Source organism: Bubalus kerabau, chromosome 4 (genome assembly GCF_029407905.1).
Source record: "Bubalus kerabau isolate K-KA32 ecotype Philippines breed swamp buffalo chromosome 4, PCC_UOA_SB_1v2, whole genome shotgun sequence".
Taxonomy (NCBI): Eukaryota; Metazoa; Chordata; class Mammalia; order Artiodactyla; family Bovidae; genus Bubalus; species Bubalus kerabau.
The window spans coordinates 28275842-28299237 of record NC_073627.1 but is presented as its reverse complement, the minus strand read 5'-3'; the positions used below and the strand labels follow the sequence as shown (position 1 = coordinate 28299237).

At 40.5% G+C, this 23396-nt stretch overlaps 1 protein-coding gene and 1 pseudogene across 1 annotated transcript in view; one reads left to right on the top strand and one right to left on the bottom strand.

Annotated features, from left to right (window-relative positions):
• The window catches only part of LUC7L3 (LUC7 like 3 pre-mRNA splicing factor), a 25195-nt gene extending 6131 nt beyond the window's left edge, over window positions 1-19064 (bottom strand). Inside the window, 8 exon segments of the mRNA XM_055576206.1 lie at window positions 254-537; window positions 916-1077; window positions 2337-2441; window positions 3750-3824; window positions 4200-4344; window positions 5277-5316; window positions 8187-8253; window positions 18748-19064. Of these exon segments, the coding sequence (XP_055432181.1) occupies window positions 254-537; window positions 916-1077; window positions 2337-2441; window positions 3750-3824; window positions 4200-4344; window positions 5277-5316; window positions 8187-8253; window positions 18748-18846 (977 nt within the window). The 5' untranslated portion in view covers window positions 18847-19064.
• On the top strand, window positions 19008-23396 carry LOC129650827 (60S ribosomal protein L15-like; annotated as a pseudogene).

The following is a 23396-nucleotide window of genomic DNA, read 5'->3' as shown; positions in this document are numbered from 1 at the left end:
AGTAATTACTATTATTTAATGCACACTCAGACACTAGGTAAAGAATCCACCTGCAATGCACGAGACCCAGTTCAATCCCTGGGTCGGGAAGATCCCCTGGAGGAGGAAATGGCAACTGACTCCAGTATTCTTTCCTGGAGAATTCCATGGACAGAGGAGCCTAGCAGGCTACAGTCCACAAGGTCTCAAAGAGTCGGACACAACTGAGCTTCTATCACTATATGCCTGGCACTGTCTCAGGTGTTCAATATACCTGCTCCGCCTTCTCTCTCTACTTCGTGATCTTTTGTGATCCCGAGACCTGCTGCATCTTCGGTCAGAAGTTCGGCTTGAATGCCTACTTCGTGATCGACTCCTCTTTCTTCTTTCTCTGTCTCGAGCTCTTTCTTTTTCTCTTTCTTCCTCTTCTCTTCGTCTTTTCCTCTCTCTCTCTTCTCTTTCCCTCTCCCTTTCTTTTTCTCTTTCTTCTCGTTCTTGCTTCTCCTTTTTTAAACGCTCATCACGATCAGGTTCTTCAGTTCTTTTTCTTAATTTTTCCTAAAGAAATCAAATTTGATTTTTTTTAGAACTAAATAACCTTAATGATGCTGTCAAACAACGGCTACCTAACATGAATTAACTGGAGACCAACTTATGAAATCTGATACCCTAAAAGTGAGATGGAGAAATCTTAACACCATGTATGTACACAAGATATTTGACTAAACCCTCAGGAATATTCCTTCTCCCAAATTCCTGACACTACGAAGAAAATAAAGCACTTTGCTAATCTGATGAATAGCAAAATATTACAGGAATTATCACTACCTCAAATAACCCAGCAAAAATATAGTTTTAAATCTACACGATCAATTCTTAACCACACTAATATAAAGTACTAGATATAGCTAAAATATATGCTCATAAGAAACTTACTTTTAATTCTTCTACAGTGGCTTTAATTTTGGCATAGCCCATGTGCTGTTTTCCCATCAAATGATCATCTACCCGGGACTGGGCATCTCCCACTATCAAAAAGGCTCCACACACTTCACAAACTTCCATTTGTTTTTCTTGGGCAGCAAAACTTTCAATTGTCTAAAATGATAAATCAGTTATTATAAAATATCTGATCAAGAGAAAACAAACAAATTCCCCTCAAAAATACTTTTAACATTTAGAAAATATTTTTAATTTTATGAACTGCTACTTTCCATTTCCCCAAAGACATAATACTTAGCAGCAACTTTTAGACATGGGAAGCATGACAATAGCAATCAACTTTTCAAGAAGTATTACAACCTCATCCCTCTATTATAACCCTTGAACTACATATCACCTCGAAAAAGCTAATCTACCTTTCAAAAAGCTACCTATTTTAGTCTGAATTCATTTCCTGCTTGCTTCAACAGGTTAAAGATGTGGACTCCATATTAAAAATGTTTTTTGGGACTTCCCTGGTAGCGCAGTAGATAGGAATCTGCCTGCCAATGCAGGGGACACAGGTCTGATCCCTGGTCTGGGAAGATGCCACGTGCCTCGGAGCAACTAAGCCCATATGCCACAACTACCGAGCCTGCACTCCACAGCCTGAAAGCTACAACTACGGAGACTGTGTGCTTCCACTACTGAAGCCTGCAGGCTCTAGGGAGGGCCCTCAGGTTGCAGCTAAAGAGCCCCTGTGCCTCAGCTACTGAAGTCAACGGGCTTAGAGAGTGGCCTCCACTTTCTGCAACTAGAGAAAGCCCAAGTACAGCAATGAAGACCCAGAAAAACCAAAAATAATAAAAATAAGTAATAAAAAAAGTTTTTCAAAATCATTAAGGAATTGAACTCACTGCATATAATCTGAACATACCCTTTTAATATTTGGGAATCAATGCTCAATTATATTTTACCATCAATATCTAAAACATGTATACTGTATCATCCATCTAATTCAAAGTTAAGTAAGTAAAGGTATTATTAAGAGTATACCAATTTTGTAGTAAGGTAAATATGAACTAAGTAATTTGATTAGTAACAACAACAACAACAACAACAACAAAACCACCAAAACCTAAGCCCAACCAAAATACTTAAGGCACAGGTTAGCAAACCAGTAGCTAGAGGCCTGTTTTTGCAAAGTTTCATTGAAACAAAATTAGACATTTGTTTACACATTGCCTAAAGCTATTTTGTAATATAAATGTAAAAACAGAGCTTTTATTACATTTCTTATGACCTGAAATCATAAATACTATGTGGCCCTTTAAAATAAAAGTTTGATGACATTAGAAAATTATTCGTAAATAGAAATAGATCCTAGCAATACACAGCTAACAGCATGGTTATATCAAAATGAGGTTGCTACTCACCGAAGTTGTGGACCTAAGCAACTCTCTCTCTTCTTTTAACTGTTCAACTAATTTCATCATTCCCTGGGCTTCTTCTACTTTTCCTTCAGATCCTAATTCTTCAATCTAAGAGGAATTCAAAAAGCAGTCAGGATATCTTTCTAACCACACTATCCTAGTACTTTTCTTTTTACCCTCAAGCTTCATGAGCGTATAGAAGTTGTTTGGGTATGTTTTGTTTAGTGAAGCTTCTTTGGGTTTAATTTACCCTTAATCGATTTTTTCCCACAGCATTAACTACATATAATTGACAGGAAATACACAGAAAATTTCTAGGGTAGACAATTTCATAAGGTTAACACCACAGTCGGGAGAAGGCAATGGCACCCCACTCCAGTACTGTTGCCCAGAAAATCGCATGGATGGAGGAGCCTGGTAGGCTGCAGTCCATGGGGTCACTAAGAGTCAGACACGACTGAGCGACTTCACTTTCACTCTTCACTTTTATGCATTGGAGAACGAAATGGCAACCCACTCCAGTGTTCTTGCCTGGAGAATCCCATGGACGGAGAAGCCTGGTAGGCTGCAGTCCATGGGGTCGCACAGAGTCAGACACGACTGAAGCGACTTAGCAGCAGCAGCAACACCACAGTCTAGATAATAAGCAAATCCACCCAAGTTTCCTACTGTCTCTGTGTTGTGCCTCCTCCCAAAGCAACCACCAATCTGTTTTCTGTCACTATAAATTAGTCTGCATTTTCTAGAACTGTATTTAAATGGAACCATGTACTCTATTCCTTTTGTGGGGCTTGGCCTCTCTCACTCAATCTAGTCTCTCTAGATTCATCAATATTATTCCAAATAGTTAATTCCTTTTATCACTGTGTACTGTCACTGCAGGACGTCCCTGGTGGCTTAGACGGTAAAGCGTCTGTCTAAAATGCGGGAGACCTGGGTTCGATCCCTGGGTCAGAAGATCCCCTGGAGAAGGAAATGGCACTCCACTCCAGTACTACTGCCTGGAAAATCCCATGGACAGAGGAGCCTCGTAGGCTACCGTCCATGGGGTCGCAAACATTACTGTATAGGTACATCACAATTTGTTTACCCATTGACCTACTGACAGACATTTGTTTCCAGGTTTGTTTGGGGTGGGTTTTTTTTTTTGCACCTATTATGAATAAAGCCTCTACAAACACTGGTATACACCTCTGTGTGAACATATGCTTTCACCTCTTACATTAATATCTAGCAGTGGAATGGCTCATAGTGCATCTCTTAACCTTTTAAGAAAGAAACTCTTTTCCAAAGTGCCTGCATCATTTTAAATAATCCCAACAGAGTAAAATAGTTTGTTTGCCCAGATCTTCACTAATATTTGATACTGTCAGTCTTTTTAATTTTAGCAATTCTAGGAGGAGTTCCAATTCTTACCTGCTGCAGGAGTACATCAATTTTATCTGTTAGAACCTGAATTTTTTCTTCATTTTTGCCTGTTGGACCAGCTGCCTGATGAAGACAATAGAATGTGTATTATCAACAACTAAAATACAAAAATAAACATTTAACTTCTATATACCATACCTAGTATTCGTATTTAATAACCAAAATGCTAAATCACAAGGACAGTAACTCAATTATCTCAATTTTTGTTAATCAATTGCATATTTTGTCAGTTACTATTTAAGATAAAAAATTACTGATTAGCAAAATATTCATTTACTTATTAGTAAGACTGAAAAAAACCACCTTTTTAAGTTTTATGTCATTTTAAAACATATAAAGCAATGACTGAACTTGAGCCCAAGTTTCAATACTAGGGAGATCGCTGGCTTTCCAGAGGAAAGGACACTTTACAAAGATCATAAATTAATTCATACTCACCCCAGACGACTGCTGGTTTTGAGATAATGCCAAACGAGCATGGCCTCGTCTAATTCTACGTTCTACTTCTGCCAGTAAACTCTGTAAGTATCGCAAAAAATCTCTCTCATAGCCAACTTTCATAAAACGAGAACTCTTCTCATACCTAATGAAACGAAAATAAATATTTTCTTTCCAATTCTTTATCCATTTACAACTCTCATATTCTATCTTCACTAATCTCATGAACTACTACTGCATTCAGACTGAAGGGCAGGGAATTTGCAGGCCAATTGTTAGGTCTCCCTGCTTTCACTGCTGTAGGCCTGGGTTCAAACCCTAGTCTGGGAACTAAGATCCCACAAGCCATGTGGCATACCCAAAAAAGTTTAAAAAAAAAAAAAAAAGAAGAAGAAAAAAAGTACTGAAGAGTAAACCAGGCACATCCATAAGAAGTGAATTTCCAGCTGTCCCTCATCCTGGTAAAGAGGTAGCATTTAACAGTGTATAAAGAGCACAGATGTTACCATCGGGCAAATCTAGGTGAACACTATCCTGGATCTGTGACCCTGGCTCCAGGACAAGTTTCATTTATAGAATTAGGTCTGTTAAAAAAACAAATGTGAAAGAGAAAAAAAAAAAAAAAAAAAAGCGAGTGAATTCTCTGGAGGTCCAGTGGTTAGGACTCAGTGTTTTCACTGTCATGGCCTGGGTTTAATCCCTGGTCAAGGAGTTAAGATCATACAAGCTGGGAGGAGCAGCCAAACAATAATAATAAACTAAAAAATAAAAACTGGAGGAGGGCATGGCAACCCGCTCCAGTAATCTCGTCCAGAGAATCCCATGGACAGAAGAGCCTGGTGGGCTACAGTACAGGGGGTCTCAAAGTCAGACATGATTGAAGCGACTAAGCGAAAAATAAAAAAACAAATGGGATATAGAAAAAAAGCTTAGGCTTATTCTTGGCATACAGTATGAACTCGTATGGTGATGCTACATAGAGCTGTATCACTTTCTATGACCACCAACTAATGAGTAGGACCTCTACATGACATTCATTTTACATAAATTCCAATTATCCCAAAAAAGGTAACTTACTGTTTTCGTAGATTTTCATCATGAATTTTTTCACATGGTCCTAAAACACAAGAAATATGAATGTATTCAATATAAATTACTGAAATTAACTTTTATCTTGCCAAAACAAAAGGAAGTTATTTTTCAAAAAAAAGGAAAGAAGATCCATTTAATCACTGAGTAGTCTGCAGACACCTAAATTGAGCCTACTAAAATCATAAAGCAACATGCCCAAGTACACAAATGAAAATTGTTCTCCTTAGCCTTCAAGATGTACTATATGGTAAAAGAAGAGAGGGAGGGATGAAAAAATTATTCCTGACTGCCAAGTAAGCTAGGATGATGGCAGACCTTCGGTCTGAACCATTAGAGTCTCCGTGAATACTGTTAAGACCAGCACCCTAGTCCTACCTCTTACCATCTCCAAAAGGCAACTTTAACCCTTTTAGCTTTCTCTTCTGGAATTTGCCTCCATATTTCTAAATTCTATGCTTATTTTGCTTTTTGGTTTAACTTAGGCATGAAAAATTTAGTTTAAATGAACATTCAGTGTTTATATTTTGATGCCATGTCCTATTAACTCCCGAGTTAAGCAAAAAGGGCATTATGATGACACTTTTGATACACTTACTGGAATTTTTTTCTTCAGTTCAGTCTCTTGTATGTTCTATTTCCAAATTCACTCCAGACACTAACTCAGCTATCAAAACTAGCTCAGTAATAATCTCCCTCAAGTTTCAAAATATATCAGATAATCAAATCAGCTTTATTTTCTTCCATGAGCTTTCCATCCTGCTTCAATCTGAGCTACTTTCTTCCCCTAAGCTCACTAATGGAGTCGTCATCCTTTGAGAGTCCTTTTCTGGTCTGTACTAGACACAGTTTACTGGCTCTCTTATTTTTGTCCTTCTTGGTTTACACCCATGAGTTTCCACAGAAAAGGTTCCTGGTAGATAAATTTGTTGAGACCATGCATGCCTGAAAATGTCTTTCTTCACACTCGTATTTTGCTGTTTGGCTATACAGCTAACCTAGGTAAATACATTTTACCATTCAGAATCCCGAGGATGTTTCTCCAGTGTCTTCAAGCTTCCAGTGTTGTTACTGACAAATCGAGGACATTCTGATTGATAATCTTGTGTGCCCCACCCCACCCTTGGTGTTTTGGAATTTCACAATAATGTGCTTTGGTATGGATTCTTTTTATCATTTGCTGTGCTGAGTTCTAGAAGGATTCACTCCATCTAGAGAGTAAAATCCTTCAGTAATGCAATCTTAAGATTTTCTCCCTTCTGTTTTCTCTATCTAGAACTCTCTTAATTAGCTATCCCAGCACTGGACTGATAGAATTTTTTCAAATTTTAATTTTTTCTCAACATACCACAAATTTATTTTATCCTCAAAACTTCCCACTGATGTTCATAGTTCTCTAGTTCTAATTTCAACAACTCTTTATTTTTTCAAAACTTTTCTTTTTATATAGATAGCATCCTATTCCTTCTGATATTTTCTCTTATTTCTCTGAGGATACTAAATTTAGTTACAGCTTTAAAAATTTTTTCTTCTGTTTTCTCCCATTATCACCATATTCCACTAAATTCTTTTTTTTCTGTTGGTTTTGGTTAATCTTTTATGTTTGAAGGTTTTCTTCAAATAGCAATCTTGGCTGGCAAAATACTTCCAAAATCTGACTTGAAGTTGGTATGCACAGGCAGGGTTTGTCAACTAACAGGCTTTACCATAGGAAAATCAGGCAGCAAGACTTTCTTTTAGGAGATTCCCCAAGGGTCAGTACCTGTAGATCACTTCTCTGGAACTGTTCACTTTCTCTAAAGAATCCTCTTCTCTTCTGCCTGGGGAAAAAACATCTGGCTGTATCCTTCTAGGAACAGGGCAGAGGAAGGGAATGGGAAAACCTCACTATTAAGAAAACAGACTCATTTAATCTCTCTTACAGTCTCATTTTTATTCATTACTGCCCTGTCCTGTATCTGTAAATCCCAATACCTAGATATATCCAGCCATAATGTGCTCTTTTTGCTTCAGGGCAAGCATTGTGCTTAACGAATTTAATTTCCATTTTATATTTCTAGAATGATACTAGTTATGTACCATCCTGGAGAGAAAATGGTCGGTTTTTGCATTTTGTGGTTCATTTAGCCCAATTTCTTCAGAACATAACCCCCTGGTCTCCAGTGCTGTTGGCATGGGAGACAGAATTACCTGATGCACAGGTCAGACCACCCAGACTAGTGCTTCTCAAGATGGGGCAGTTTTGCCCCCAGGGATATCTAGAAGTGCCTGGAGGCATTTTCGGTTGTCAAAATTGGGCGACTTTTACTGACATCTACTTCCATAGAGGCCAAGGATGCTGCTAAGCATCCTACAACCCACAAGAGACCCTCCCACCTCCCCACACACAGAATTTTCCAGGTCAAACTGTCAAATGTCAAGGTTGAGAAACCCTGAACTAGACTAATCTCTGGTTTTCAGCCCCATAATTCAACTCTGCCTTCTATGGTACCTGATGCCTCCAAATCCTGAGCCTGTCCAGGGTTCTGCTGATCAAACTCTTGCTTCTGTTTAATATCCCCTTCTGCAGGCTTTTAGGATACAGGTTTCTCTGCTATTCTTCCATCCACTTGTCATCTTCCAAAAATTTGTTGACATCTCTAATGTTATCTCGTCTTCCGTTTACACCTTTTTTGTTTTTAATATTCATTTTAGTGGAGGGGTTTCAGGAGGGAATGGAAATACATATGTAGATTCAAATAAGCCACCAGGTTTAGACTGGCATTTGTTAATACATTTTTTTAAAAAGCCAGGAAAGAAATTATCAACACCTTTAACAGAAAATTTCTTTCCAAAATTATAAAGTATCACTTTCTCTTTAATCATAAATGCAACAAAAATTATAGAAAATTTACTTACCAAGATCAGACCGAGTGTTTGTGAACAATTCCGCAGGACAAAAACCACAGAGGTAGTATTTACAAACCTAGTGAAGAAAACAAAGGTAACTTAACTTTTTGAAACTGGTCAGTTTTAAAACTATGCCAGAAAAGGATGCCAAATAACCATTTTCTCATTTCATGATCTACATCTTTCAACCAAGTAAGTTTAAGAACAATTTCATTTAAGTCATTTAGGCAAATTAATGACTCTCAGACTCCTGGATTTCAGTATAAGAAATGCAAGACTGACAGTAATAGAAATCACTGCCTTAATCCCCAGAAAGAACAAATTTTGGATAAAGACATCCAGAATAAAGGTAATTTTTTAAAAAAATTTAAAAAAAAACAAAACACTGCATTGTTCTTATTGTTTCAACTTTGTTAAAGACCAGAACCAATTTACACACGAGGATTTGGAAATCACTGCCTAAATTCCAAATAATACTCATTTAAAATGATCCGGTTCTCTATTTTCATTTAAAGAGATCTCGTAACAGGCCCTAAAGGGTCCTGGATATTTTCACACATGCCAGCACTGAGTGACTTCTAAGGTATGAGGAAGAATAATTAACATAAGACCAATTTTCAATTCTCTCCCATGGGTACTTTTGTAACTCCTTCAGATATATTCTGAGACTGCTCTATACTAAATTTAATTTTGTAATACTGCAAACCAAAATCTGTTGAGCAAAATTCCAAAGTATCTCCATATAACCCTTCATTGCTATTGGGTAAATTATCAATGTACAAGAAAAGGCAGAAAAGGTCTACTAAATTTAGGATTGAATGAGTTTTTTTGAGACATTTAGAACTGGATGTTGCATTTGAAATACTGTTTTTTGCTTCAAAGGTCAAATGTTTTACACTTATTTGAAGCAGTGAGGTTCCATAAGCTGTGTCCAGAAGAACTAAGGTCATAAAGAACAACCAGATTCAACAATCACGTCTAAACAACAGATTTAGCTTTATATCAATATTAATCCTGTTACATGTAGCGATATGTCATAGTATCTTTGTACCATTTTCTTTTGGAAATTCTAATACTTTAAATTATTAAAAAGGCTCAGTATGACCACAAGTAACATGCTGGCGAGGATGTGGAGAAAAGGGAACCCCTGGCACACTCCTGGCAGAAATGTGAACTGGTGCAGCCACCCTGAAAAAAACCACATGGAAGTTCCTCAAAACACTAAAAATAAAGCCACTGTATTTAATCCAGCAATTCCACACCAGAGTACACATCCAAAGAAAATGAAGACAGTAATTCATACCGATGTTCACAGCAGCATTATTTATAATAGCCAAGAATGGAAGCATCCTTAATGTCCATCAACACATGGATGGATTAAGAAAATGAGGTAAATATACATGATGGAACAATAATCAGCCATGAAAAATGGAAATCTGCCATTCGCAACAACACAGATAGACTTGGAGGAAATTATACTTAGTGAAATAAGCCAAACAGAGGCAAAACACTGTATGTATTTGAGGTCTCTAAAAAAAAAAAAAAATAAAGGAAATTAGTGAAAATAACAACAGAACAGACTGCAATGTAGAGAACCAGTGGGAAGAGGGAAGAGGGGCAAAATAGGGGCAGGGTATTTAGAGGCACAGACTATGATATATAAGAATATAAGTTAAATAAGCTACAAAGAAGTACCACTCAGGGAATACAGCTGATATTTTATAGTAACTCTGTGTGTGCTCAATCGCTTCAAGTTGTGTCCAACTTTTTATGACCCTATGGAACCCGCCAGGCTCCTCTGTCCATGGGACTCTCCAGGCAAGAATACTGCAGTAGGTTGCCATGGCCTCCTCCAGATCTTCCCAACCCAGGGATCGAACTCCTGTACTGCAGGCAGATTCCTTATCCACTGAGCTACCTGGGAAGCCCCTTATAGTACCTATAAATAGAGTACACTCTTTAAAAATTGTAAATCACTCTGTTGTATACCCCAAACTTATATTAATATAATATCAACTATACCTCAACTTAAAAAGGGCTCTTTATGTGCAAAAGGCTAATGTTTTTAAATGCTATGTACTTTTCTAATTATTAAAAAGTCTGATTTGTTCAACTTTGCATCATTTTAAGTGTGTCAGTACATGCATCACTAGAAACAAACAGGAATTTAGTCAGGAATGTCAGGTATAAAGCTTAACCTGGTTAAGTTTCTGAACTGGTTAAGTTCAGAAATTAATGACAACACATTCTAGGCATGAAAAGACAAACTCAGCAGAGTATGAAAATAGGCAAGTGGAAATCGGTATGTTTGGAGAATCAAAACAGTGATTTTTGATTTTTGGCTGCCACTTTTCAACTATGAAAAACTAAATCTGTAACTCTGCTTTGGTATTCTCAATACAAAAAAAGGAGATAATAACTATTTCATAGTGGGACTGTAAATTTTAGTATGCTTATTGAGAGAAACGGGCAAATCAGTCTGTTTTTAAAAATAGCCATTACTTTCTTAAATATGTCTTTAGGCACTCAAGACTATCAAACAAGCTATGCCAGCAGCTCTACCTGTAATATAGTCCTATCACTCCATCTGCTGCTGCTGCTAAGTCACTTCAGTCGTGTCCGACTCTGTGCAACCCCATGGACTGCAGCCCACCAGGCTCCTCCGTCCATGGGATTTTCCAGGCAAGAGTACTGGAGTGGGGTACCATTGCCTTCTCCATCACTCCATCTGAGATGAGATCAACCACATGATCTGCCCTGAAGGCAGTTCAGTTCAGTCACTCAGTCGTGTCCAACTCTTTGCGACCCCATGGACTGCAGCACGCCAGGCCTCCCTGTCCATCACCAACTCCCAGAGTTTACTCAAACTCATGTCCATTGAGTCGGTGGACATCCAACCATTTCATCCTCTGTCGTCCCCTTCTCCTCCCACCTTCAATCTTTCCCAGCATCAGGGTCTTTTCAAATGAGTCAGCTCTTCGCATCAGGTGGTCAAAGTATTAGAGTTTCAAGAAGGCATCAGGCTACTTACAAAATACAGATTAAAACCTATTTTCCTAATTCTTTGTTCTGTGCGCTCTTACTCTCCAACTCTGCTTAAGATATTGCTGTAAAGAAATGGTACATGAAAACAACTGTTACTCTACCCAATAAACCCTAGCTACTTAAACTGCTTGTTTTAACATTTCCCAGAGATTGAGAATGTTTAACTAAAAATATTAACAGTCTTATTCAGCAAGTCTTTACTAAATGTCCATCATGGACCTAACAATCTGATAATCAAAGGGGCTCAGAAGAGGGGGCCGGGGGGTGGGGTGGGGGGTGTGGCAAGGGCAGAATTTGTAGTTGCTGTTCTTTAGCTACTAAGTAGTGTCCTACTCTTTGGGACCCCATGAACTGCACCATGCCAGGACCACAATCACAACATAATTGTGAGTCTCCTGAAGAACTGTACAAAAAAGATCTTCACAACCCAGATAATCTCAATGGTGTGATCACTGACCTAGAGCCAGACATCCTGGAATGTGAAGTCAAGTGGGCCTTAGAAAGCATCACTACAAACAAAGCTTGTGGAGGTGATGAAATTCCTGTGGAGCTCTTTCAAATCCTGAAAGATGATGCTGTGAAAGTGCTGCACTCAATATGCCAGCAAATTTGGAAAACTCAGCAGTGGCCACAGGACTGGAAAAGGTCAGTTTTCATTCCAATCCCAAAGAAAGGCAATGCCAAAGAATGCTCAAACTACCGCACAATTGCACTCATCTCACACGCTAGTAAAGTAATGCTCAAAATTCTCCAAGCCAGGCTTCAGCAATATGTGAACCGTGAACTTCCTGATGTTCAAGCTGGTTTTAGAAAAGGCAGAGGAACCAGAGATCAAATTGCCAACATCCGCTGGATCATGGAAAAAGCAAGAGAGTTCCAGAAAAACATCTATTTCTGCTTTTTGACTATGCCAAAGCCTTTGACTGTGTGGATCACAATAAACTGTGGAAAATTCTTCAAGAGATGGGAATACCAGACCACCTGATCTGCCTCTTGAGAAATCTGTATGCAGGTCAGGAAGCAACAGTTCGAACTGGACATGGAACAACAGACTGGTTCCAAATAGGAAAAGGAGTACGTCAAGGCTGTATGTTGTCACCCTGCTTATTTAACTTATATGCAGAGTACATCATGAGAAACGCTGGGCTGGAAGAAGCACAAGCTGGAATCAAGATTGCCGGGAGAAATATCAATAACCTCAGATATGCAGATGACACCACCCTTATGGCAGAAAGTGAAGAGGAACTCAAAAGCCTCTTGATGAAAGTGAAAGTGGAGAGTGAAAAAGTTGGCTTAAAGCTCAACATTCAGAAAACAAAGATCATGGCATCCAGTCCCACCACTTCATGGGAAATAGATGGGGAAACAGTGGAAACAGTGTCAGACTTCATTTTCTTGGGCTCGAAGATCACTGCAGATGGTGGCTACAGCCATGAAATTAAAAGATGCTTACTCCTTGGAAGGAAAGTTATGACCAACCTAGATAGCATATTGAAAAGCAGAGACATTACTTTGCCAACAAAGGTCCGTCTAGTCAAGGCTATGGTTTTTCCTGTGGTCATGTATGGATGTGAGAGTTGGACTGTGAAGAAGGCTGAGCCCCGAAGAATTGATACTTTTGAACTTTGGTGTTGGAGAAGATTCTTGCGAGTCCCTTGGACTGCAAGGAGATCCAACCAGTCCAGTCTGAAGGAGATGAGCCCTGGGATTTCTTTGGAAGGAATGATGCTAAAGCTGAAACTCGAGTACTTTGGCTACCTCATGGGAAGAGTTGACTCAATGGAAAAGACTCTGATGCTGGGAGGGATTGGGAGCAGGAGGAGAAGGGGACGACAGAGGATGAGATGGCTGGATGGCATCACTGACTTGATGGACGTGAGTCTGAGTGAACTCCGGGAGTTGGTGATGGACAGGGAGGCCTGGCGTGCTGCGATTCATGGGGTCGCAAAGAGGCGGACATGACTGAGCGACTGAACTGATAAATTAAGGTAACAGCAAAGACCAGAAGAGTTCAATATCAAAATTTTCACTATCACTTAAGAGAATGCAGATACAATCTCAGGAATCTGACTAGAAAAATTTAATTGTGCGTTTCCATCACATTAAACAAAGTGAAAAATAAAAACAAAATCTGGCATTAGATACACTGCTGAGAAAAGGAACACTCCAAACATTACTAGAGCTGTGGGACAACCTGGCAACATCCATCAAAATGTAAAATACGCACTTAACTTAGTCATTATCTTTCTAGGAACCTATCCTACAAGTGATTCAGTTCTATGTACTAGAGTGTTCATTGCAGCTTGGTTGGTAATTGTAAAAGAACTCGACGTAATCTACATGAAATAAACTAAGGTACATTTACATTGTACCTACAAGGAAAGACTCCACAGTATAAGTGAAAGTTGTTAATTATATATTATACTTATATGGGCTTCCCAGGAGGAGCTAGTGGTAAAGACACCACCTGTCAATGTAGGAGACATAAGAGACCGCAGGTTTGATCCTTGGGTTGGGAAGATCCCCTGGAGAAGGGCATAGCAACCCACTCCAGTATTCTTGCCTGGAGAATCCCATGGAGGAACCTGGTGGGCTATAGTCCATAGGGTCGCAAAGAATCAGACACAATTGATGCAACTTGGCATGCACACATGCATGCATACTTACATAAACCAAGTTTACTTCTGTAAAAAGAATCACTTTAATGAGCCCAAATTGGAGGGAGCATAAAACAGTAAAATCAATTTCTAATATAGTAATTAATCAAAGTTCACTCTTTTCATTGCCTACACAAAGTTTTCATAAAATTTTGATCAATTTTCCACAGCAGCAGGGATAGTAAACATCTCTCTCCTGCTAAGAAGCCTTCCATTACTTCCCAAAGTCATTTAGTCCCAATTTATAACAAGGTTTATAAAAAAACATCCAGAACTCCTCCGGTGGCACACAGGATAAGAATCCACCTGCCAATGCAGGGGACATGGGTTCAATCCTTGGCTATGGAAGACTCCACGTGCTACGGAGCAACTAAACCCATGTGCCACAACCACTGAGCTTGCCTGCTGCAACTACTGAAACCCGTGCCTAGAGCCTGTGCTCTGCAACAAGAGTAGTCCCCACTCGCCGCAACTGGACAAAGCCCATGCACAGCAACGAAGACTCACTGCAACCAAATATAAAAAAATTTTTTTAAGTGATACATTTTTGTAAAATAATCAAAGGAACTTCCTAACTTACAAGAAATGGAAAATTAAACATATTTCATAAACAATGAAGCACTGTATACTAACTTAAGCTACTTTCTCCCCTTGTTAAGAAATCAAGTCTAATGAGACACAGAATTCCCTGGTTGTCCAGTTGTTAGGACTTCGAGCTTTCATTGCCTGAGGGCCTGGGTTCAATCCCTCATCTGGGAACCAAGATCCTGCAAGCTACATGGGACATCCACAAAATAAAAGGTCTAAAGTTCTAATGAGACACACATGGTTTTCCAGAAGCAATCAATCAAAGATTGAGGAAATACTTTAATATTTTCAGTGTGATAATACTGTGGTTATCATCCTCACATTTTAGACATGTCTTTAAGGCTGGATAAAACTGCTCCAAAAAAATGAAAGAAGTAGGAGATACAGAGAAAATAATACTCGTCATATACTGATAATGTATCTTACACACATGGATACAGAGTTCATTTCACTACTCACTTCTGTTTATAAGTTTTGGAGAGAAAAAGCAAACAGTAACTATATACATTACACAGAGACTGCTGGAAATTCCAAGAAGCCCAACACTTACTATGTACTATACAGTGAGGCAGGAAATGTCTACACTTACGGCAGAAAAAAAAACATTTTGATGACTATGGTTTAAAACTAACAAAACACCTGTAGAAGTCATGCACTATAATTACTAATTTTTTGCTTCTGGTTTCCTTTTCAGATTCTGAATATCTTTTTTAGATGTTAAAAAAAAGCACAAGTAAAAAATGTGGACAGTAACCTTAACTGTTTCTTTTTTTCCAAACAACTTTTGGTGTGATGGTATCTGTTAACATTGGGAAGATTTCAGAAAATAACATTTATTTCAATTCCCTTCTATTAAGTGTTCACTGAACAGAGGGCATACATGAGTTTGATAAATGATGAACAAGGTCTCATTTTATATATTAGAATCAGAGTTAATAGTTTAAAATTTTTTCACTTTTGGGCTTCCCTGGTGGCTCAGTTGGTAAAGAATCCGCCTACAATGCAGGAGACCTGGGTTCGACCCCTGGTTGGGAAGATCCCCTAGAGAAGGGAACGACACACTTCCAGTATTCTGGCCTGGAGAATTCCATGAAATGTACAGCCCATGGGGTCACAAAGAGACACGACTGAGCGACTTTCACGACAAAATAAAATCCTCAATTTGAACTACAAAGTTCTTGCTATAAATTTAATACAAGCTCCAGACCAGATGGTAATTACAATTCCCTACAATCTCAACTCCAGATTATCCAAAGGCTACCAATGCCTCCTCTAACACTGAAATCTTCCCATGTGGACACTAACTGAAAGGTGCTCACCCTAGGCAGTTAAAATCACATGCTTTCCTCATTTCTCTGGTTGTTTAGGATTAATAAAACAGAGGAAACAAATTGCTTAATAAAAAAATACTAATCTCAAGGAAATGTAAAATATTAATCAATGAGGGAGGGAGGTATGTCAATGAATCCTTGGAACAGTATTAAAGCTGATGGCTTTAGTTGAAAACCAATTTCTCTCAGATCAAAAGGTAACAATCTACAAAAGCTGGAAACACCTGTATAGTAAAGCACTTTCCCTGAGGGGTTCCTTACATATATCTTGACAAATAAGTGAAAGGCCAATAATTTGCATCACAGAGACAGCCTTCACTTAAAAAACGAGTTTCCTCCAAGTGTTTCTAGTTCAACATTTAAAACCAGAGTACCGAGGAAGTACGTCAGGAAGCAGTCGTTTACAAGCTTTAGAATGCATAAAGATGCCATTTAAAAAATGCAGATTTCAGGGGCCTTTCTGTAGACCTACAGACTCAGAATGGGGGGTAGGCACTGACGAAGTACATCTCTGCATTTAAAACAAATTCCACAGATCAAGCTAATACAGATATCTAGGAATTACTTTTAACAATAAAGTTTCCATTTCATTGTTAAACAAAAGGACCTCACCCAGCTGAAATGGCTTTCCCCATCTAGTGCAAGTGTAGCAAAGAAAAATTTCCAGATAGAATTGGAATGCAAAAATATTGGGGGGAATTCCCTGGCAGTCCAGTGGTTAGGACTTCGCCTTCACTGACAAGGCCTGGGTTTGGTCCCTCGACAGGGACTAAGGACTTCCCTGGTGGCTCAGATGGTAAAAGCATCTGCCTACAATGCAGGAGACCCGGGTTTGGTCCCTGGCTAGGGAAGATCCCCTGGAGAAGGAAATAGCAACCCACTCTACTATTCTTGCCTGGAAAACCCCATGGACGGAGGAGCCTGGCAGGCTACAGTCCATGGGGTCGCAGAGTAGGACACGACTTCACTTTTCACAGGGACTAAGATCCCACAAGCCACCCAGTGCAGACAAACCCCTTACAACCACCACCACCAAAAAAAAAAAAAACCCCTTACAGTATATACTGTGGTTGGCCATTCCTCCAGGATTTTACCAAACACCCAACAACAAACACCAAGTGACCCAGAAGTGATGTCACAAGTTTCCCCAGCTTTGTAACACCCTACGGTAATTCTAACTTATTTAGAAAAAGCCACATGGTACATTCCTGGTCTGTACCAACGTTTTCTTGCAGACAGAAATCTGAAACACCAGCACTGACTTTTTCAAATCCCCGAATCCAAAATGAAGTGCAATCTATCATTAATGGCATAAAATATTTTGACAAAAGTTTATATCAGTGAGAAACACTAAAACTGAAGGGAGGGTGCACCTGAAAGGAAAGCAGATTTATTATAACTGAGATGACATAAAACTAAAGTTGCTTTTCTGAGAACTTCATCGTTGCTAACGTTATAAACCCATCGCATCCAACGCAATGTGGCAATAAACCACCACCAGGGAAAAACGTTTTTCCACAATCCTTGTTCAAAACCAATTAGGCAAACAGGCTGTTACAGCTGATGAGCACGCAATCAAAAGCCATTTTCTCTCTGTAATTCAAAATAGATAAATGTCCTATTTGCGCACAGAGTGAACCATAAAGTTCATCTTTTTCTTTTTGCAAAGTTCATTGAGTGGCAAAAGAAAAAGTTGCTTTATGGTGACAAAGAAATGACTACAAAGAGAAGGGTCAAGGCAAGCAACAAAGTTACTCCTATTTTTATTTTGAGGAGAGAGGAAAAACCCAAAAGTCAGGGGAAAAAAGATTTAAAAAGCTTCACCTCTAATGTGTGAATTTGTTGTTGTTCAGTCGCAAAGTCAACTCCGACTCTTCGCGACCCCATGGACTGCAGCACTCGACTTCTCTTGTCCTTCACTAGCTCCCGGAGTTTTCTCAACTTCATGCCCATTGAGTCAGTGATATTATCTAACCATTTAACTGGTACAAAAATTCTACTGTAACACTTCACACTACTAATCGGGTAGCACCCCACAGGTCTAGTCAAACACTAGCAAAAGAGAAATTTTACTGTAACCAAAGCATAAGTTTAAAATGAGTAAGCAACTTCCAAAAAAAAAAAAAAAAAGACATATTTAACAATTCCTTCATGTTTTGACTAGCAACTGTCTTTATCTTGTTTGACTACAATCACATGTAAAGGAAATTATACATCCATTCTTCAGGTAAGACCTAAAATAAACGTTACACACCATGTTCACAGAACTGGAAAGTGAACAAAACTACAAAGATTAGGTTTAGTTTCTCCATTTAACTTGACAAGATCTTGGGTGAGCCTCTCAAGTCTCAACTGGGTTTATACTTATTTACCCTTAGAGGATTAAGAGGATCAAAGAGTTTCCTATGAAGAAAAAGCCTTGACAATTATCTACAAGAATGGCTTACTAGACCGTACTGCTATCAAACAATATTTGTAAATCACGGTGAACCCTATCAAGACCTCTTTTAAAATTTTATTGCCCCATGTAAGCGTCGAAACTGAAACATTTCTGAATATACGGCCACGATACGACGCTCGGCCAAATAACGGCCAAATCTGCCCTTTTCCCTATTTCACAGCGAAGTGAAAACTCCGAAACCTCTGGATGTACAAAAATACTCCTTCCTTTCCCGCTTTTCTCTGCCTCATTAAGCTGCTTTTAAATTTTGCCAAGTCTTTTTTTTACTTCCTTGATACTTAAACAACAATAAATCATCCCTTAACCAAGGATCCAGGCAGCCTTCTCCCTCCTGGGCTATTCTTCCGATTCCCTCCAGCCACGGGGTCAGACACTTGACCCCGGGGCGGCCGGGCCCCAAACCTTGCCGAGGCCTCGGCGAGCCCCAGCCCGCGCCGTTCCCCTCCCCCATGACGCCCAGGCACAGGCCCAAGGCCCGCGGGACTTACGCTCTCGTGGTCCCACCGCACGTTGCTGCGCTTCTCATCCGGGGCGAGGTTTCGGTCCCTGCCCATTAACTCATCCAACAATTGCGCAGCCGAAATCATGGTGCTTTCCTCGGGCGGCTGCTCCCACCAGCCCTGGCACCTGCCAAAGAAAACGCCGGCAACAGAGTCGCGAACCTCTCAGGAGCCCTGGCAGGCCTAAATGCCTCCTCTAACCAGGAGCCGACAAGACAAAATGGCCGCCGCGCGAGCGCCTTCCCAGCATGCCGTTCGCGCGCGTGCGCCGGCGGGGACACGCCCAGACCTGGGAGTTGAGAGCCGGCCCCTTCCGCCGGCCCGGGGGCGGAGCCTGCCGAGGCCGGGACTCCGTCTCTGCACGTCGGCACCGTCCTATGCTGCGCCAAGGCTACTCACGGTGGCCGAGTCCGCTGCTCTCCTCCGTGGGCTTGCGTTGCCCATTCTCTTTCACAGACGTAGGAGCCTACATCTCGAAGCTTCACCACCACTCTGAAATGGAGAAAAGGGTAGCGGGTAGCGTATCACTTATCTCACGCGGTGCTCTCTGTGGCGTCTTCTAGTGGAGGAAACGGAAGATGAGCACTCTTGCCGTATTCGGACTCCATTCTTCTAGCCTCTGAGCTTGTCGCTTCTTCTACCTGGGTTAGTCCTCCCACTCCGACTCCCCAGATTAACAAGGCAGGAAGAGATAAGGCAGTTTCTACAAGGTCACGAGGAGTTTAGGGAGGAGTATGCCTCCCAGACCGGAATCTTCTTTTTAATTACTGATTCATTTACTGAACAAATATCAGTATTTACCATGTACCAGGTAAACTCCTGAAGCTAAGCTCCGAACTTTTCAGACACGGTGTTTGCTGTCACAGACCTTGAGGATTAGAGAGTGAGACAGTCACTATATAAATAAATCAACATAAATTTTAGTATTAAGTACTCGAGCACCGTTTAGAGTATGGACTCTAAAGACAGATCGTCTAGGTTGGTAATCCCAGCTCTGCCACTCTGCCTTCCTTTCTCGGTCTGTAAAATTAGGATTTATAGTAATACCTCCCTACATACATAACATGTTACTGTGAAAATGACACGTGAGACACGTGGCACAGACCCAACACATTTTAAGTTTAATCATTAGCTAAACAACAACAAAAATTATGATCGTAATGGAGGGAAAATAGGGTTGTGTCAAAGAGTAACAGAGAGGACTGTCTGTGGAAATAACTTAAGACCTAAAAGATGATGGCTCTCCAGCCAAGCAAATTGGACAGAAAATAATCCAAGGCAGAGAGCGTGGTATATAACAAGGCCATTTCATTACACGAAGCAATGTTCATCATTGTTTTAAGTAACCCTGAAACTGGCAGGGTTCTCATTAAGTGTGCTGAAGATGCCAAACATTTGAGAGATGCTGCTTTAAAGGGGTAGAGAAGGAACCAGCATAGGATGCTGTGAAAGGAAAGCCAAAGACGTAAGAGAGAAGCCGAAGATGTAAGAGGAAAGTCTGAAGACTATAATCAGGGAAGAAGATGAAAGCACCAACATTGTAGAAGTCTGCCAAAGGTCTGGCATGAGAAGACTAAAAAGAATTCACTGGATCTGTAGCTGGAAGTCAGACTGAAATGGATCAAAGAATGAAGAGACAATGAGGGGGTAAAATGGCAGATGGACAACTCATTTTAAAGGGAAAGAGCAAGACAGGGTGAGAAGTGAAAGGAGGTATGAGTTAAGGAAGGCTTTTTTAATATGGGAAATTAGAATATGTTTCGTGTTGGAGACTAATACTTTGGTCACCTGATGCAAAGAATTGAGTCATTGGAAAAGACCCTGATGTTGGGAAAGATTGAAGGTGGGAGGATAAGGGGACGACAAAGGAGATGAGATGGTTGGATGGCATCACCGACTCGATGGACATGAGTTTGAGCAAGCTCCGGGAATTTGTGATAGAGAAACTTGGCGTGCTGCAGTCCATGGGGTCCCAGAGAGTCCGACAAGACTGAGCAACTGAACTGAACTGAGTGTTGGAGAAGGTAGAAGATAAGAGAATAGTTAAAGTTCCAAATTCTTAGGAAGGGAAGGTGATAGTGTAGGCTCCAGGGCATATTGGCCTTTCCTAGAATAAAAGGACCTATTCTCCACTAAACCTACAGAAGGAAAAAGAAACCAGTTTGTAGATGTAGCAGTGGGATGAGGAAGTTTTCAGTTGATGGCTGCTGTTTTCTCAGTGAAGCATTTTGGTAGGTTTACCACTGCCACGACCACCAAAAGGGGAAAAAAGCATACGTCTTGAACTACAAACAGGACTTATAAAACCTGAGTGCAGAGTTACAGCCTCTGCTCACTAAAACTTTTTTTTTTTCTGCCTGCATCACGCAGCTTTCAGGATCTCAAGTTCCTGACGAAGGGTTTTAATCTGGGCTCCACTCTGGCACCCAAAGTGTTAACCTAACCACTGAACTTCTAATTCCCTCATTCATTGCGCAGACTTCAATGGCGCATGTGCATCGTGCCAGAAACTGCATTAGTGGCCAAGAATATAGACAGATGTGTAAGACCTGGTTGTCAGAGAGCTCCTGATCCATGGAAGACAAAAATGTAACGATAATTTCAAATGTAATAAAAGGAAAATACCATGCTTTGGATCTCAGAGGCAAGCGCTCCCACCCTGTCCCATCCTAGGCAAGTCTTACTGTATAGCTTTGTTTTTTGTAGACTCTAAGGGCAGCCGCAGCCACAGTTCGGTGTGTATTACCACTGCTGATAACGAATTCACTCATTTGCCTTTTTCATTCAACCAGTTCAACCAGTACCAGCATCAACTACTGGGCATCAGGGATTCAGAGAAAAAAAGTTTTGTGTTTTTTTCTGCCATACCCTGCGGCATGTGGGATCTTAGTTACTCAACCAGGGAAACAACCCATGTCCCCTGCAATGGAAGCTCAGAGTCCTAACCACTGAACTACCAGGGAATTCCCAAAAGTAGTCTTATGAACAAATCACAATGCCCAGTTTATACATAACTTTTATAGATTATATGAGTTGGTTATTTTCTGATGATGAGATGAAAAACAACCTTATCAGTATGTGGTGCGCAGACCCCTTCCCATGTATGTTGCTAATGCAAAGTGTAATGGACTGAATTGTGTGCCTTACCACAAACACAGGCAAATTCATATGTTCAAATTCTCGGAGTCCACAAAAGGACCTCACGATGTGATTGCATTTGGAAACAGAGCCTTTAGAGAGGTAATAAAGTTCAAATAGGCCCCAGTACAATCTGACTGGTACCCTTATAAGAAGAAATTTGGAAACACCGGGTAGGCACACACAAAGAGGAAAGGTCATGTGAGGGCATAGTGAGAAGGCGGCCATCTGTAAACCCAGGAGAGGGGCTTCAGGAGAAATCAACCTTGTTGACACTTTGATCCTGAACTTTTAGCCTCCAGAACTGCGAGAGGATAAATTTCTGTTAAGCACCCAAATCTCTGATACTTTGTTTTGACAGCTCTGGGGAACAAATATAGAAACAAAGCCACAGTTACTAATGCTTCCTAGCCTTCTGTGGTCCCACGACGCCATCCTCCATTTGCTTTGCTGCCTCAATCTTTTTAAATGTAAACCTGGTTATGTCTCTTCCCTGCTCAAAATCCTTCAATGGGCCCCCATCTAAAATTGAAACACCAAGGTCATCCATGATCTTACCTGCTTCTCCAACTTTTTGCTACTGTTCCCTCACACCCTGAACACCCCTGCTTCCTCCCACATCACATTACACGGCTCTAGACATGGAATGCTCTTTCCTCACCCCAGAAACACCTACCCATCTTTCTCAGGTCACACGCCAAGCATCACCAGTTCTGTAAAGCCAACCTGGAGCCTCATTCTCTGCCTGTCACAGACAACAACTGATCATCTTCTTTGTGCTGCCATTTTACCTTGTACATTTTGGGGTTGGTCACATGATATTGCAATTATCAGTCTTTTTCTTTTAAATGAAAGTTTCTCCCTTTCCGTCTGGTGGCAGCCATCAGTTTATCTCAAAGGGAAGCCAAAATAGGCACTTACAGATATATCCAGGAGCTATGGAGGAAGAAGCAGTCCTATGCAATGCACTTTCTCCTCAAGGTGGGCTGCTGGCAGTACTGCCTGCTCTCTGCACCCCGCAGGACCCTCCATCCCACCCGGCCTCATAAAGCATGCAGACTGGGACACAAGACCAAGCAAGGTTATGTCACGTATCAGATTCCTGTGAGCTGTGTTGGCCACACGTGCCTAAGGGTGCCAGTTACAGCAAGTCTGATTATCTTGGCTAAAGTTTGCTTGAAGCCTTCATTCTATCGTGGAGGAGTGAGCTGGATGCCACTGTGGGGCTCTGAGAGTCCTGGATTCTTACTGGGTTGGTGAAGATTCTACAGACAGATTCTTTGAGGTTATCCTCATTCCATAAAGCTACCAGAAGAAATTCTAACACCCAGTGGATCACCAAACCAGTCCAAAAGCACAGGGAGTTACAAGGGTTGACATCCACAAGTTTAAAGAACCATGGCCTTGGAAAGGCTGACAAGTTTCATAGTACCACTGGTGGTTCTCGTTATGCAGCTTGGAGATGGCACAGTACACTCCAGCTCCACTGTTTCTGTTAA